At 34.8% G+C, this 16586-nt stretch overlaps 1 protein-coding gene across 3 annotated transcripts; it reads right to left on the reverse strand.

Moving 5' to 3' along the window:
* Positions 1 to 7300: 7300 nt before the first annotated feature.
* Positions 7301 to 15827, reverse strand: LOC120087775 (uncharacterized). 3 transcript variants are annotated; one of them, XM_039044666.2, is made up of 11 exons: positions 15484 to 15827; positions 14893 to 15042; positions 14543 to 14781; positions 14293 to 14378; positions 13977 to 14164; positions 13728 to 13858; positions 13326 to 13577; positions 9866 to 13200; positions 9666 to 9771; positions 8846 to 8926; positions 7301 to 7580 (listed from the first exon to the last, which is right to left on the reverse strand). In XM_039044666.2, exons 1-11 carry the CDS (start codon positions 15683 to 15685, stop codon positions 7506 to 7508), a joined length of 4845 nt encoding a protein of 1614 aa, XP_038900594.1. In that variant the 5' UTR covers positions 15686 to 15827; the 3' UTR covers positions 7301 to 7505. The 3 variants fall into 3 exon arrangements, with proteins under 3 accessions (XP_038900594.1, XP_038900593.1, XP_038900595.1); XM_039044665.2 differs by having other exon boundaries at positions 9666 to 9774; XM_039044667.2 differs by having other exon boundaries at positions 9666 to 9774; positions 14893 to 14971; positions 15484 to 15613.
* Positions 15828 to 16586: the final 759 nt, after the last annotated feature.

Here is a 16586-nt window from a genome sequence, read left to right on the forward strand (position 1 = left end):
GGCCTAATTATTACAAAATAGCTTCAAAACCACTTCTTAACCGCTTGAACCGCTCCAAACCAAACCCAAACTGCTTGAACCAGACCAACCAAAAAAATTTTGAGGTTGAACCAGACCGGACCTCAAGAGAACCGGTCGAACCGGCTGCTCTCGCTTCATACATAATATCTTGCTAAGGCTCATTGTTTAGCATTGACGACCATCGTCTTGGGCGATCATGTAGCACCATTGTATAGCCCCCGAACAATGCTACACGATCGTTAGTGTCAAACACTATCGTGCAGCACCATCGTCTAGCGCGGACAAATACTACATGATCACTAAGCGCCATACTTGATCGTTTAGCGTAGGGACAAAGGTACCGCATAGCATCTCAACGCATCGCTTAGCTGCCGCACAAAGCTACACGATCGTGTAGTGTCATCGCATAGCACTTCAACGCATCATTTAGCTCTCACGCAAAGCTACATGATCGTGTAGTGCTATCGCATAGCACTTCAACGCATCCTTTAGCTCCCATAGGTATACGATCGTCTAGCACGTAATACTTCAACGCTCAACGCCCGTAGCTACACGATCGTCTAGCTTTTCTTCACATCGTCTAGCGCCCGAAGCTAAACGATCTTTTAGCACTGAACCTTAACGACGATATTTGAGCAGATGTTAGAAAAACTGGAATCTGCAACTCGGCCTTCTTCACTTGTTTCTTTTCAACTCTAATGACTCACAATAAATTACAGACTCTTGAGAACACATATAAGCTCATCAAACAAGAGTCAATTACAAATTTAATCGAGAAATCGAAGAGAAATTAAATGCCAAAACTCAAAAAACCATATCAGTGCAGTTTTCATATAACTCATGAAATAAACACCCACCACACAAAAATTAAACTGAATTGAATGCTTATATGATGCTCTGATACCAATTGTAGGATTGTATCAGCAGCAGCAGAAGCAACAAAGAACATTAAGCACTCTAATTTATTAATTTTGGCATAATATAAAGCATGCTCTTGCAAAAACAAGTGGGTTTCAAGACATTCCTTTGTAGAACTTCTTCAAAGCTCGATTTTCAGCTGCAAACTTCTTCAAATCTTATTGTAGACCACCTCAAGATCTTTTCCGCTATTCTTTTAGTGCTCTAGATTGAGTTGTGAGACTCAAAATAGGCTTGAATGAAGAGAATTTTGAGAAGAGCTCACAGCAGCAATCCAATTGAATAACACCTTCTTCACCACGAATTTTTCAACAAAAATTCTATCGATTGCATGCTCCAAATTCACTCCAATCTTCTCAATATATTGCAGACTATCATGCAATGAAGATGGCTGCATGAGATGCAGCTCATGCTTGGAGTAATTGAAGCCTAAAGAGATAAAGTGATAATGGAATAAACCAAAATTCCATTTATATTTTTTTTCCATCTTTTCCAACTTTTCCAAATTGATTTCAAAAATTAATTTCATTTATAAAATTGGAAAAATTATTAATTTTACAAAATTAATTTCATAAATTAATTTTCTAATAAAATTAATAAATAATTATTTAAACAATTTAAATCATTCTAATTAATTTAATATCAAATATTAAATTAATTTTTATACTAATCCACCTTCATATATTTAAATCATATTTAAATATTAATTCTCCTATTCCGTTTAATTCTTAAAATTAAATATATAATTATATCTCATATAATTACTAATTTCCTTAATTCTAATTTGAACGTTTCAAATTAACTTATCACGTTATTCTAAAGCTAATCCATTTACGAACTAGTAGGGACCTCGCGGACCTACAGATCATGGGCTCCAACGATCCGAGATTAATTAGCTAAACTTATTACACCAAATTAACCTTCATTCGTTAACTAATGGGTCACTCCACTAAAGCTCATAGTTGCACTCCCCTCACTATGGATATATTATGTCCACATGATTTAACCATAGTTAGTAAGTTGACCCTTCACAGGTTGTTCGTAATAACGACTGGGTCAAATATCTGTTTTACCCTCGAGATTACTTTTTGTTCCTCAAGTTCCTACTGATCCTCTAATGAACAACTGGTTTGTGAACCAGTCACTAAACCAAAACTCTCTCAGCCCAGTGAAAGGGTGGGGCCTGGATTCAGTATTTGAGAGAACAACCTTTCTCTCATCCCTAAATCGAGTAGGTGTGAACTCTATCTTGCACCCAATGTCCCCAGCTATCTATTCGGTCTTACCCTTGAAATGGGAGGCATATCGAGCCAACGCTGTTGAGTCAACTCTCACATATACAAATCTAAGGATAATACCGAATAAACAGGAGTTTATAGTTAGCTCAGGATTAAAATGAAGTTACTGAGGTCATCTAAGTGAAATAGTTAGTCTTATACAGTAAATAACACTATAAAGTAAGAGTGACTTATTTCTTGGTCCGATCTTATGCAAACTCATTGCATAGGACGCCCCCACTCCTCATGTCATAACATGTACGAATTAGGATCACTTCGTTTGTAGCACTTTACAACTCTTTATAACAACTACAGAGTAGGCCGCATCCCATAGTGTTACCAGAATAAGGCACCCAACCTTATTCATATACTATAAATTCTTTTGACTATTTACTCGAACCTGATCCACTTTTATGTCTCTACATGAAGTTCAAGTAATCATGTAATAATCATGGGTCTTAGTTTATTGGATTTAGACTTTCATGTATACAATTTATAAAATCAATAGTAAGTTTATTGACTATAGAAAATGTTTATCATTTTACAAAATGCGAGTTTTAGGACATAAAACCTAACACATAGTGATGTTTGGAGTCCCTCAAACATCACTACCTCTTCTGAAAAACGTTGGTTTGTGACATTTATTGATGATCACACTCATCTTACATGGGTGTTTCTTCTCACTGATAAATCAGAGGTACCATCGATATTCCAACAATTTTAGACTATAGTGGAGACTTAGTTTAACACCAAAACTGTCATCCTTCGTAGTGATAATGGCCGTTAGTTCTTTAATAACACCTTTTATGAGTTTTTGGCTTCTAAAAGCGTTGTCCATCAAAGCTTCTATGCTTATACCCCTCAACAGAATATAGTGGCTGAATGGAAAATTTGTCACCTTATCGAGGTTGCACGCTCCTTCATCCTATCTACTTCTCTTTCCTCTTACTTATGGGGAGATGTTGTTGTGACTGCAGCCCACCTTATCAATCGGATGTCTTCCCGTGTTCTTCAATTCCACCTTATAAATACTAGTGAAGAGACTAATTGGTCCACATCTTCAATTCCTACAGACTTTCTTCCTGGGCCTATCTTAGGTACAAGTGATACTGTCCTTCCTACTAAACAAGTTCCATGCATAACATACTAGAGGAAGAATCTCAGAAAGGAAATAATGTCACATGTTGCTCCACCGGCTATGGTCCATGAATCAGAACCAACACCAGTTCAAGGTACTTCTATTTCTGATAATGTTTTTGTTGAGGGTGATATGTGTGATGTGGTTGAGAGTGACAAAATTGATATAATAGTTCCAGAGAATAACAAAGTTGCAGGGAGTGATAAGCCATTAGGAGAAATATAGGAGGATGAGACTTTGTCGCAGGTAACTAAGTGTGACCATCGTCCTCTTACTGATGAGGGGTCAGGCAAAATAGGGAGTTATGATGCCTCTTTTGATATACCCATTGCTTTGAGAAAGGGCACCAGGTAATGCACTAAGTATCTTATGCATAACTTTCTATCTTACTGTAATTTGTCTTTTGAGTTCAGGGCTTTTATTACTAACCTGGATACAGTAACAATACCAAACAATATACATATGGCCATGGAAGTTCCTGATTGGAAGGCTGTGGTCATGGAAGAGATGAGAGCTCTTGAAAAGAATAATACGTGGGATCGTGTGACTCTTTCTAAAGGACATAAAATAGTTGGGTACAAGTGGGTGTTCACTATAAAGTATAAGTCTGATGGAACTCTTGACAGGTACAAGGTTGGATTCATCGCTAAAAGGTTTACTCAAACCTATGGAATAGACTACTCATAAACTTTTTCTCCTATAGCGAAGCTAAATACAGTTCGAGTCCTTCTTTCAGTGGTAGTTAACAAAGACTGACCTCTCCACTAACTTGATGTGAAAAGCGCTTTTCTAAATGGTGAATTAGAGGAAGAGGTGTATATGAGTCCTCCTCTTGGTTTTGAAGCTCAATTTGACCATGAGGTTTGTAAACTCATGAAGTCTTTGTATGGTTTGAAACAGTCTCCAAGAGCTTGGTTTGACAGGTTCACTACCTTTGTTAACTCCCAAGGTTTTACTCAGGGACACTCTGATCATACCTTGTTGACAAAAATGTCAATATCAAGAAAATTTGTTATTCTTATTGTGTACATAGATGATATTATTTTGTCAGGAGATGATGTTGCTGAGATTATCAAGCTTAAAAAGAAAATGGCTGATGAATTTGAGATTAAGGACCTTGAAAGTCTAAGGTATTTCCTTGGATTGAAGGTGGCAAGATCAAGAGAGAGGATTTCTGTTTCTCAACGGAAATACATAAAGGGATGTTTGGTCCAAATAATGAAAGAGACAAGTATGAATGGATGTAGACCTGTTGATACCCCTGTAGAATTTAATGTTAAGCTGGGAGATTCTATTGACAAAGTTCCTGTTGATAAAGAGAGATATCGGCGTTTAATGGAAAAATTGATTTACTTATCTCATACTAGACCATATATCCTACGCTATCAGTGTAGTTAGTCAGATTATGCAAGCACCTTACGAGGAACATATGGAAGTTGTGATCGGATTCTGAGATATTTGAAAACTACTCCAGGTAAAGGTCTGATGTTCAGGAAAACTGACAGAAGGTGCATTGAGATTTACACTGACTCTGATTAGGTAGGTTGTACTGTACGTTTGTGTGGGGTAATCTAGTTACTTGGAGAAGTAAGAAGCAAGGTGTAGTTGCTAGAAGCAGTGATGAAATAGAATACAGAGCTATGAGTCTAGAAATATGTGAGAAAATTTGATTGAAGAAAGTTTTGTCTAATCTTCATCGAGACAATGATCTTCCTATGAAGCTCTATTGTGATAAAAAAGAAGCTAGAAGCATAGCCAACAATCTTATGCAACATGATAGAACAAAACATGTGGAGATCGATAGACACTTCATTAAAGAAAAATTGGACATTCCTTGCATTCTTTCTAGTCAACAAGTTGCTGATATTCTCACCAAAGGATTACTCAGGAAAAGTTTTGATTCTTGTGTTAGCAAGTTGGGTCTAATTGACATTTATGCCCTAACTTGAGGGGGAGTGTTGGAAATAAGGGGTTGTTATGTATTAACCCTAAGGGCATTGTAGTATTATTACTTTGTCCTATTTTTCCCTTTCTGTATTAGGGTTTTCTGCAGCCTATATGTATCTTGGTCCTTTCTTGTATGAGTATAAGTTGAACAATAATAGAAAAAAAGTATCTTTCTGTCGTGGTTTTTTCTCCCTGTTTTAGGGTTTTTCACGTAAATCTTGTGTTTTCTTATTCTCCCTTTCAATACCTTTCTTGAATGTTTCCTTGCTCAGATACCAATTTGTAGAGAAGAACACGTATTTTACTTTACAAATTGCACTTGGCTACCACGTGATACCTTTACTCGATTTTTGCATCCATGCAGGGCTTTCGATTGATCATTCAACAAAGATGAAAATAGAGAAGATGAAACTGATTAAAAGAGATCAAATTGAAGATAACGGCATGAAAGATGCAGAGAAGATATGAAGAAGAAGAAACTGAGTGAATAGAGAGCTCGAAGAGAAGAACAAGAAGAAGAAGATAGGTATTTAAGTGGTTCGGTCAATAATAAACCTACATCCACTGTGCAAATGGGAGTTGATCAGATTTTATTAATCAAGGGAAAGATTTACAGAGTATTCTCATATTAGTGAATTCTTTCTCTTAGAAACTGCCTTTTATAGAAAAGTTTGGTAACTCATTTTTACAATTGACTTTTAACAGAATTTTAGGTTCGACTAAGAGTTGATTTATACACTTCAATCTAAACTAAAATATCTTAATTATCTAATAATTCATCTCATCATTGCTCTTATTTTTTAGCTATGATATTTTTATTGATTATTTGTATTGCTTTCAATAGACAAGTAGATCTCATTATAATATCTTATATTTATCCGTTGAACTAAAGTCATATTTGGCCAATTAGTAGTAGAGTAGTATTTGAATGCACTCATCTTTCTATATCTCATCCTAATCATACACGTATAAAAAAAATCCAAATATTTTAAGAAGAAGTAAATTATGATTGGACAATCGATGGACACATGTGAAGATGAGTGTAGACTATGATGCACATAAAGGGATGTTTGATCCAAAGATTTGGAGTTCGAGGGAGTGGAAATGTTAAAGGTAGGGTTTGCTCAAAGAGTTTCGTGGGCCCCATGTATAAAAAAACATCAATTTCATTATTTCTTTGTTGGCAATTATCAATTTACATCCTTGAAGTTTGTAGGTTGTATCAATTTAAACCCTAAACTAATAATTTGTATCAATTTTAACCTTGAACTTTAAAGTGTATCAATATAAATTTTAAACTAATAATTATATCAATTTAAACCTTGAACTTTCATAAATTTATCAATTTAATCCTTAAAGTTTTATAAGTGTATCAATTTAAACCCTTTATTATATTTTATTTGGATACGTTTATGAAAGTTTAAGGTTTAAATTGATATACTTATGAAAGTTTATGGTTTAAATTGATACGATTATTAGTTTGAGGTTTACTACCCAAATTTTAAGGTTTAAATTGCAAAGTTCATGGATGTATATTGATATTTGCCCTATTTTTGTGAATACAATTTGATAAGGTAAATTAATAGTGCATGATGTGCAATATTTGGCTCTTATTTTCCCGAGTTAAATAACATGTAAGATTGGAAAATTCAAGTCTCTCACTCCTACGTTGAGAGAACATACTTAAATAATTTCTATGTTCAGGTTGACTCAATATTTAGATTGGTCAATTTTAAATAAACTGTATGTAGAAATTAAAAATGGTTGACCCTCTTTCAGTGATGGTTGACCCCTCTTTCAGTGAGGTGCTGAGATTTCATGTTTTTCTTGATTTCGATTACGAAACTTTTTTATGATTACTATCTAGGTAACATTGTTCTTAACTGGACACACTTTCTCTAGTGGGTTGTTTGTTTGTATTCTTTCAATTTTTTTTTTTTTTCCTCAATGAAATTAGTTTTCCAAACTTTAATACCAGATGCAGTATGTTTCAAAGAAGTTGTAACGAATATGCAATTGGAGTCTAAACAAAGAATTTTGTTGTTAAATGTTATCATGAGTTCAACATGAAAGGAAAGAACAGATAATTTTTTTGACCGCCCAAGCTACCCATCTCGGGATTGTATACATTTTTGTGATAAAAGAAGAAGAAGTCAGACCGTTAGTGGAAAAGAAGAGAAGGAAGGGCATCTGGCTGACGGGACTTATGGAGTTCGGCCCGCTTTGGTGCATTTTGTACAGTCGAACGGTCCGATCCCTTGATTATTTTTCCGTTTCACCTTTGTCGATTAACAGAAAATTAGTATTAGACAAAAGCCACTTCACCCAAACATATATAACTATATTTAATACAAATATATTATAATGTGTTTTCAGTTGTATTTTTCTTCTGAGTTTTTTATTTCGATTTTCCTTTTTATTTCCGATCTTTTTGCGTTTTTGCTTTTTTTTTTATTTGTACGGAGTTTTTTCATATATAGCAAAATGGCAAAAACTTATTTACAAATAATTTATTTTTCTTTTTCTGTTTTTCTTTTTCTTTTTCTTTTTTAATTTAATTTACCTACTTAGACTTTATATATTTACTATTTTTAAATTTAATTTACTTTTTATTTTTATTTAATTTTCAATTATTTATTTATTTATTTAACTCGCCCCATCCTATTCCTCGCCAATTGGGTGGAGTTTTCCGTGGGGACAGAGATGGAGAATATCCCTGGCCTCACATCGTTGCCAATCCTTACCTCCACTGTGAGAGGTAAAATATTTGAAATACAGTATAAAAATTGAAAAACAAGAAAAAAGAAAGTCAGCCTTGCAAAATAAAATTAAAAGAAAGAAAAATCAACATTCTACGGCATTTAAATAATTACTTTCTTTTTATTAGAAAAATTGTATTAAACTGTTTCACAATTCACATACACTGTTTTTATGAATAACTTGTTTGTTTTAAAAGCAGCAATTGAAATCACTTATCTTGTGAAACTATGAATTTTAAACCCCCATTGAAAAGTTTACTTTTACCCGTTACCCAAAAGATGTACTTAAAAAAAGATTTTCCGAATAAATAAAAATACATCATTTTCTTTTCCGTAAACATTAGCCAAATTGTTCTTTTAATAAACAAAGCATTCGAAAACAGAACAAAATAATTTCATTTCTATATTTTTAGCCTTCATTCATAAATATGATTTACAAAGTTCAATTTTAACTCTATAGAAAAACACGGAAAATATATCTAGAAAAAAATAAAGTTAGTAAATTTTAATGGGTTAAATTGTAAATTTAATCCTTTAAATTTTAAGTTTCAATCTATTTGATCCATAAACTTTAGAAATAGTCTTTTAACAAATCTTTAAATTTTCAATCTTGAATCCAATAAATTCCAAATGTTTCACTTTTGTCTCTAATAAGTTTTTTCCTAATTAACATACTCTACGAAAAAGTTCAAAGATCACTTTTTGAACTTCAGTTATTTTAGAATAAATCTAAAAGTTGATGGACTAACTTTATAATTTAACCAAAGAAGGGTGAAAGAGCATACCGGAGACCATGGGCCTGGTTCAGGTTGAGACTTGTCGGGAGGTGAATTTTGTACAGCTCCGGTTTTTATGGTCAGAATTTCCTGCATTTTCAAATGAATACAGGAGATTATCCTCAATCAATCTCCCAGACATCTATAAACGAGTACTCGACCCTTCAAAAAACAAACAAAAATAAAAGAATTTCCTGTTCTATAAAAGAGTACTCAACTATTCAAAATATAATGTGAAAAAATGAAGTCTGATAATTTCTTTGTAGAAGAAAATAGTGAAAAATTAAAAGTGGTAGCTACCAAGAAGAATAAAGAAAACTAAAAATATTTCTACTGTACTTGAACCTAGAAATTGACATCAAGTATTTCGTGCTATATAATACTATAATTCACATTTGGCTTCCAATGATTTATTTTCAAGTTATACCTTTTAAACATGCCAATGCCACCGACGTTGATTGTTAGGTTACTCATCCGTTTCAACTTTTATAATAGGCACAAAATATAGATATAGCACAAAGGCAAGACAACATTAAACTTAGGGCATCTTTGGAAGTGATTTCAAAATGGTTAAAATCTCTTCTTTTTTTTTTTTAAATCACTCCGAACATATTTTTAATAGTTCAAAATCAATTTTGATGATATGAAAATTGTTTTAAGAACTATAAAATTAAACAATAAATTGATTTTGCATGATTAAAGGAGAGTTTCTGAGTGATTTTAAATATCACAAAAGTGATTTTAACAATTTCAAAATCAGTCTCAAACACACCGCTTATGAACATAGAAGGTTAAAAAAGATTATTAGAAATTTAAGGAAATATCTCACCTCTCCTGCAGCTTCAAGTGCAGCCAACCATTCTTCAGAAAACGGAACGGCATTTGTTGAAGTTATAATTCCCAGAGCATTTTGCTTCCCGACATCCTCAGACTTCCTTCTGCCAATAGCATTTAGAGTTTCATTCAAACATCTTTAAACAGAGAAAAGGCAAGGATTCAAAAAGTTCATCCACAAACCAAAGTACTTACAGCTCCAGTGATAGTGAATTGCCGTCGTATGCACTGCACGTTTCAGTATCAAGAAGTCGATCCATTTCACCGTTGAGCTCATTTTCATTTTGAAACAGTATGTTTCCATTCATCTCTGGAGACTTATGATTTTCCAGTTCTTTAGCTTCCATACACTGTTCAATATTTTCCCTTGACAATATGTCATCATTGGGTATTGATGAACCCAAATCTTTAGTCGGTGAACAAAATGGTGAATCGTTGCAAGTTGTTCCTACTTCTGATCGTGCATTGTCGTTGTATATATTGCACATTTCAATGTCAAGTAGGTGATCCAATTCATTGTTGAGCTCACTTTCGTTTTGAAATAGTGTGTTTCCATTCATCTCTTGATTCTTCAATTCTTTAGCTTCCATATGTCGTTCACTATTTTCCCTTGACAATATGTCATCATTGGGTATTGATGAACCCAAATCTTTAGTCGGTGAACAAAATGATGAATCGTTGCAAGTTGTTCCTGCTTCTGATCGTGCATTGTCATTGTATATACTGCACATTTCAATGTCAAGTAGGTGATCCAATTTACTGTTGAGCTCACTTTCGTTTTGAAATAGTGTGTTTCCATTCATCTCTTGATTCTTCAATTTTTTAGCTTCCATATGTCGTTCACTATTTTCCCTTGACAATATGTCATCATTGGATATTGATGAACCCAAATCTTTAGTCGGTGAACAAAATGATGGATCGTTGCAAGTTGTTCTTGCTTCTGATCGTGCATTGTTGTTGTATATACTGCACATTTTAATGTCGAGTAGGTGATCCATTTCACTGTTGAACTCACTTTCGTTTTGAAATAGTGTGTTTCCATTCATCTCTTGATTCTCCAGTTCTTTAGCTTCCATATATTGTTCGCTATTTTTCCTTGACAATATGTCAACATTGGGTATTGATGAACCCAAATCTTTAGTCGATGAACAAAATGATGAACTGTTGCAAGTTGTTCTTGCTTCTGATTGTGCATTGTCGTTGTATATACTGCACATTTCAATGTCAAGTAGGTGATCCATTTCACTGTTGAGCTCACTTTCATTTTGAAATAGTGTGTTTCCATTCATCTTTTGATTCTCTAGTTCTTTAGCTTCCATATACTGTTCTCTATTTTCCCTTGACAACATGTCATCATTGGGTATTGATGAACCCAAATCTTTAGTCGATGAACAAAATGATGAATCGTTGCAAGTTGTTCTTGCTTCTGATCGTGCATTATCATTGTGTGTACTGCACATTTTAGTGTCAAGTAACTGATCCATTTCACTATTGAGCTCACTTTTGTTTTTAGAGGGTGTGTTTCCATTCATCTCTAGAGACTTATGATTGTCTAGTTTATTGGGTATTGACAAACCCAAATCTTTAGTTGGAGAACAAAATGACAGATCATTGCAGGTCGTTCTTGCATCAGACATAATTTCTCTACTCATTGTCTCAAATGTAACTTCACCACTTATTTTGTCAAAGTCGGATGATTTAGCAGTTGAACAACTTGACCTTCTTAATGATGCTTCAATCTCCAAGGACATTAAAATGTTGTCATCTGTCCTTGTTTCACATATCTGATGTATACTGCTATTATCCTTGGGTGATGCCATCGGATTACAATCACTAAGACATTCTGGCGGGCATACATCAGAACTATCAATGATAATTTCTTCGTTGTTCTCTTCAGAATTGCTTCTATGCAGCAAGTCATCAATTGAGCAGTTCCCTTGGTTGATGCAACAATTTTGAAGTTCAGAAAATCCAGGTAGTTGATTAAAACCATTAACTAGAACCGGAGAATTTTGTTCGTCTTCAGTCTGTACATGCTCAGATCCAATGTGTACATGGACTTCTTCATACAGCTGATTTTCTGTATCACTCAAACGTATGTCTTGGCTTATTGGTAGAGTTTCAGAACCTTGATCATTCTGATTCCTTTCTTTTCCTGAGGAAGTGTTATTCTGATGCATATCAGATCCGATGTCTACCATCTCATCTGTATGATTGTTGCAATTCCTATCAACTGGGCTGCTATCTACACAAGCATCTGCTTTTGAATGTGGAATTGAAGAACAATCATTCTCCCTGTACAATTTATTTTCAAGGACTTCATTGCTTTCTCTTGTCAAACCCTCATTCTCACAGGAAGTAGAATCATTCTGAGACACTAGAGAACATCCTTGCAATGGTTTACTATTCAACATTGGAGCAGTTGGTTTTTCATCATCTACATGCATTGAGTCTGCAGTAGTGGCCTGCATAGCGTTGTTGCATTCATTTGAAATGCATTGATCTATGTCAGATGCTTCTGCTTTCCTTGTCCGTAATATTCTCATTTTATGAGGATCTAAGGCTTCATCCTGATCAAATGAACAGCTATCTTGACCATTAGAATTGTTACTAACATCTTCAAATCTACCACGATCAAATTCTATTGAACTTCTACTTCTCTTTAGTGAATTACAAGTTCCAATTCCTAACCTCTCGTGATCAGGAGAAGTTCGTTCATTCTTGCAATTGGAAGAGTTTGTAAGCTCAACTTGCTCGGAAGATTGTTCATTGCAATCATGTGCACCACTTAACTGATTGTTGAGAGCCTTTTGGATATCTTGTGAGCACAAATCTTTCGTTTCATCAAGATGTGATTTGGTAGAATCACCAAAGTTGTTAAATGACACATGATGGGGTTGGCACTCCTCTAATTGGTCGTGATCAGGAGAAATTCGTTCATTCTTGCAATTGGAAGAGTTTGTAAACTCAACTTGCTCGGAAGATTGTTCATTGCAATCTTGTGCACCACTTAACTGATTGTCGAGAGCCTTTCGGATACCTTGTGAGCACAAATCGATTGTTTCATCAAGATGTGATTTGGTAGGGTCACCAAAGTTGTTAAATGACACATGATGGGGTTGGCACTCCTCTAATTGGTCGTGAATCTCATCTTGTATTCTAGCAACATCTCCAAGATGTTCCAGCACGGGATTAGAAAGGGACCGAACATCAGGCTTCTCCAGTCCATGGGCGCTCAAAACCTTGTTCATTGTTGAAGCGCCAACAATGTTAGCTACTTTCAAGGCGGACTTCGCTCTATCATGGGAAAAAGGTTCTAGTGAACTACCCGAACTTAAGCATGAAACTACATTAGTTTCTCCATAAGCCTCACCATGGTTTGCTTTCAAAGTGTTCCTAGGTACAAGTGTTGCCAACTGACAAATAGGATTCGAAGGACCAGCTATTCGCACATTGGGAATGTTCGATTTAGACAGATCGTGCAATTCTGGAGTATCTGGGAGCACGCTTTGGAAAGAAGAAAACTTTTTCTGGGATAGAGAAAATTCACACATGAACAGAAAATTATAAATACAAAAATTTGAAGAAAAAAGTATTTATCTAAACTGTATGTAACAGCACTCAATGAAGCCTGGCGAATGGTGATTATACATACCTGACCAAAAAATCCCATAGACGGTGATGGCATTCGCAAACCAGATGGCTTTGGCATTTGGATTTGATTAAGGATTTTGCGACCATCAGGGGGAGCGTTTTGAGTAATGGAAGCAGAAACTTTCTTGGCGTCGTCATCATTTGAAGGAAGAGGTTTTGAAATTAATGAATTTTTGGCCGCCTTTAACCCCTCATTTGAATCGGTAGATTCGTGTTGTGAACGAGAGGAATCCACTTTTAATACTGGGTTGGCCTGTAAAATAGAAGTGAACACTACAATGTATGAGCTTTCCGAATTAGTGGGAAATTTCATGTCCACTAAAACTTTCTGACCATCTTCTCGTCTGCCAATTTAAGTACACAGATGATAAAGACCCCGACTTCTAAACTTTTTAGTTCTCACCAATTTTCTTCTCGGTTGTTCAATTGTGGTTTTAGCCTTCAAAGATTTGCTTGCATTGACATCCTTGTTTAATGCCCTTTTTGCATTGACCGACGAACCCTTTAACGTAGTCATTTTTGGATTATTTCCAGCTGTAACGAAAAATTCAACACATCACACAATGGAATCAACAGCATCGAAAAAGAGGAAATTTTGAATGTGATATGACTAAAAGAAAACAGAATTATCGTGCGATTCTACAACGATTACCTCTTTGAGCAACCTGATTAACTCTTTGAGCAACCTGATTACTCTTTGCATCATTTGGACGTACAGTAGCAGCATTCCTTGGAGCCCTAGAGAGAACAGCAGGATCCCGTTTTGGAACTGGAATTTTGGAAATTCTCTCTTCTTTGTTCACAGTTTTTGTTGTAGTTGAGATTGTAGGCCTTTTGACAGTATAGAAAGGGTCAAGGACAACTAACTTAATCCATAATTATAAGTGAGTTTATGATGGACTGGCTAAGAAAACTTTTGATAACACTGCAAAATTCAAACAAAAGTTAAGAAACAACTTAAAGGATATGACGACGAGGCCACCGGTCGCGGACAGCTTCCACGTTTTGATGCACTCCGATTGACATCTTTGGCTGATAGCTCCTTCAACTTGACCTGAGATATCGTTTAGAAACAAAAACACAAGTTTGTAACATGTCCGCCTACAAACATATATGGTTAGAATCTTTTAATCTTTCTATATCCAAAGCTACGTAGAACCACAAAGATAAAATTTCCAATTAAACTTGGAAATGTACTGACTGCAGAAGCTGGGATACATTATCTTTAGTTGATGAACCACGCTTTGGCAACAAGCAACGGCCATTCTTTCTACCACCACTAGGAGTACTAGTTGAAGTATCCTTGAATAATTTATCTTTCAACGACAAATCATTGTAACAGCCACCACTAGACACAGCTGGTATTTCTATTTCTTCGTCAATTGCTCCTAATGCTTCACCACAAGATGTACTAAGACTACCAGTGATCATCGATAGCTCCACGGAATCCAAGACTCCTGATGAAAGTACATATATTATAATCAATGTTTTACCGTTTGATTTGCAGAAAACAAAAAAGAAAAGAAAAGGAAATAAAACAAATCCATTATGTAACAACATATAGAAACCTTCATCGGTGAAGAAAGCTTTGTTCCATGCTAAGCTTTTCCGTAAATTATATCCTCCTGCTTTCTTCTTCTTCTTCATCTGTTGCGGCATAATACTAAGCTTAGGACCTTCTATATTGTTTGCATTAATATTTTCTTTATCGGTATAATCTGTACAGAAAAAAGAACCGACAATTTAACCAACATGATCTTGCACTTATCCACGAATGCTAAGTGTAAGCTATTGAACAATAGTAGAACATATTTAAAACTTAAGAAATCCTAATTTATCCGAATGAAAATACTAATAACCTAATTAACTATATTCTTAGAAAGAGAGATAGCAACCGCCTAAAATGCAGGTTTATCTAATCAGAGAGAGTAAGACCCTCGATAGATTCAGCAACGTAACTTCTCCGATAAATTACAGCTTTCAGCATCAATCTAATTATGAATAATCAAACAACTTCGGAGCTAATTTCTGAAGTACCGGTAACTCACTCAAATTTAACAAGTACTAACGCCTAGAAACGATATCTGAAACTCGGATAAACGTGCAGTACCTTAGGGCAAAGATTCTAAACAAGAGGAAATGTATATAATAAAACTAACCAGTAGAAGAAGCAGTAGAAGAACCAGCAATGGTGCCGTTGGATCTGTCAGTTAAGAGAGGCGAACACAAGAAGAAGCCGCTGTTTCCAGCTGTAATCCCCTCTGTGTTCCGTTCGAGGTTTAGAAGATCATCTTCTGGAATCTGTTGCAGTAGAGAATCGTCTTCTCCGGCGACTTCAATGAGAGAAATATCGGTTTCCATAACGCCGGCGACGCCAATTGGAATGACCGGAAGAAATTGGGAAGTAGAAATGAGGGTGAGTGAGTGAATTGTGAGATGGAGGAAGGAAGGAAGTTTCTTACGGCTGCCTTTGATTCTTGGATTTGGATTTGAAAGGATATGCGAGCGGGAAGTGCTTGATCAGTTAGAAAAGAGACCACGTGATCGGATCCTAAGCGGACCTTCATTTCATCAACATTTTGAATCTGAATCTAGTGGTCCAGTCGGTGGGCCGCAATATACAGGCCCATCGGGTGACGTCTGAGCGGTTTCCTATACAAAAATTCAGTTTTTTTTTTTTTTACCCCGAGTCTTTTTTTAGTAATCATTTCAGTCTCGTCCGATAATTATTTTATTTTTTATTTTTAGATATCAAGTTTATTTTCTATTCGTTTATTATCATGGTTTGCATATTTCTTGAATACAATGTTTGAATTTATAATCAAATTCTGAAAACAAATTTATAAAAGTTATTTTTTTAGTTTTTAAAATTTTGATTGTTTTTTAAATCATTGGTAAAAAATATATAAAAAAAAATAATAAATTTGAAGGTGGAAATAGTACCTATATACATATAAATACAAAAAACTAAATGGTTACCAAACAGAGTCTTAGATTTTCAAGTTTCAAATTTATCGAATTGCACTGGTAAGTTTTGTAATCATAGGGTATGATTGGTTTGTGTTTAATTTTGGAAAAAAGAAATTAAAAAGTGTTCACAACCACTTACTCAAGAAAGCTTTTGATAAATTTTGTTTATTTCAGTTTATGAAATAAGTTGGTTTAAGAGAAAAAATTGATATCGAGTTTTAGAAAATTGATTTTTTAGTATTGAATGCACGCATCCTAATTTATATAATATATAAATTTATCAAAATATCTC

This window comes from Benincasa hispida, chromosome 10, assembly GCF_027475165.1.
Source record: "Benincasa hispida cultivar pf3 chromosome 10, pf3_genome.v1.1, whole genome shotgun sequence".
In the NCBI taxonomy this organism is placed as follows: Eukaryota; Viridiplantae; Streptophyta; class Magnoliopsida; order Cucurbitales; family Cucurbitaceae; genus Benincasa; species Benincasa hispida.

Bases quoted from the DNA above. Each gene is read 5' to 3' on its own strand.
- LOC120087775 (XM_039044665.2), bottom strand. From the start codon at position 15,685: ATGGAAACCGATATTTCTCTCATTGAAGTCGCCGGAGAAGACGATTCT. The intron at 14,379-14,542 runs GTATCCCAGCTT...ACGATATCTCAG, and splicing joins GTTCATCAACTAAAGATAAT to GTCAAGTTGAAGGAGCTATC. The intron at 7,581-8,845 runs GTATGCTCTTTC...TAATCGACAAAG, and splicing joins AACCAGGCCCATGGTCTCCG to GTGAAACGGAAAAATAATCA.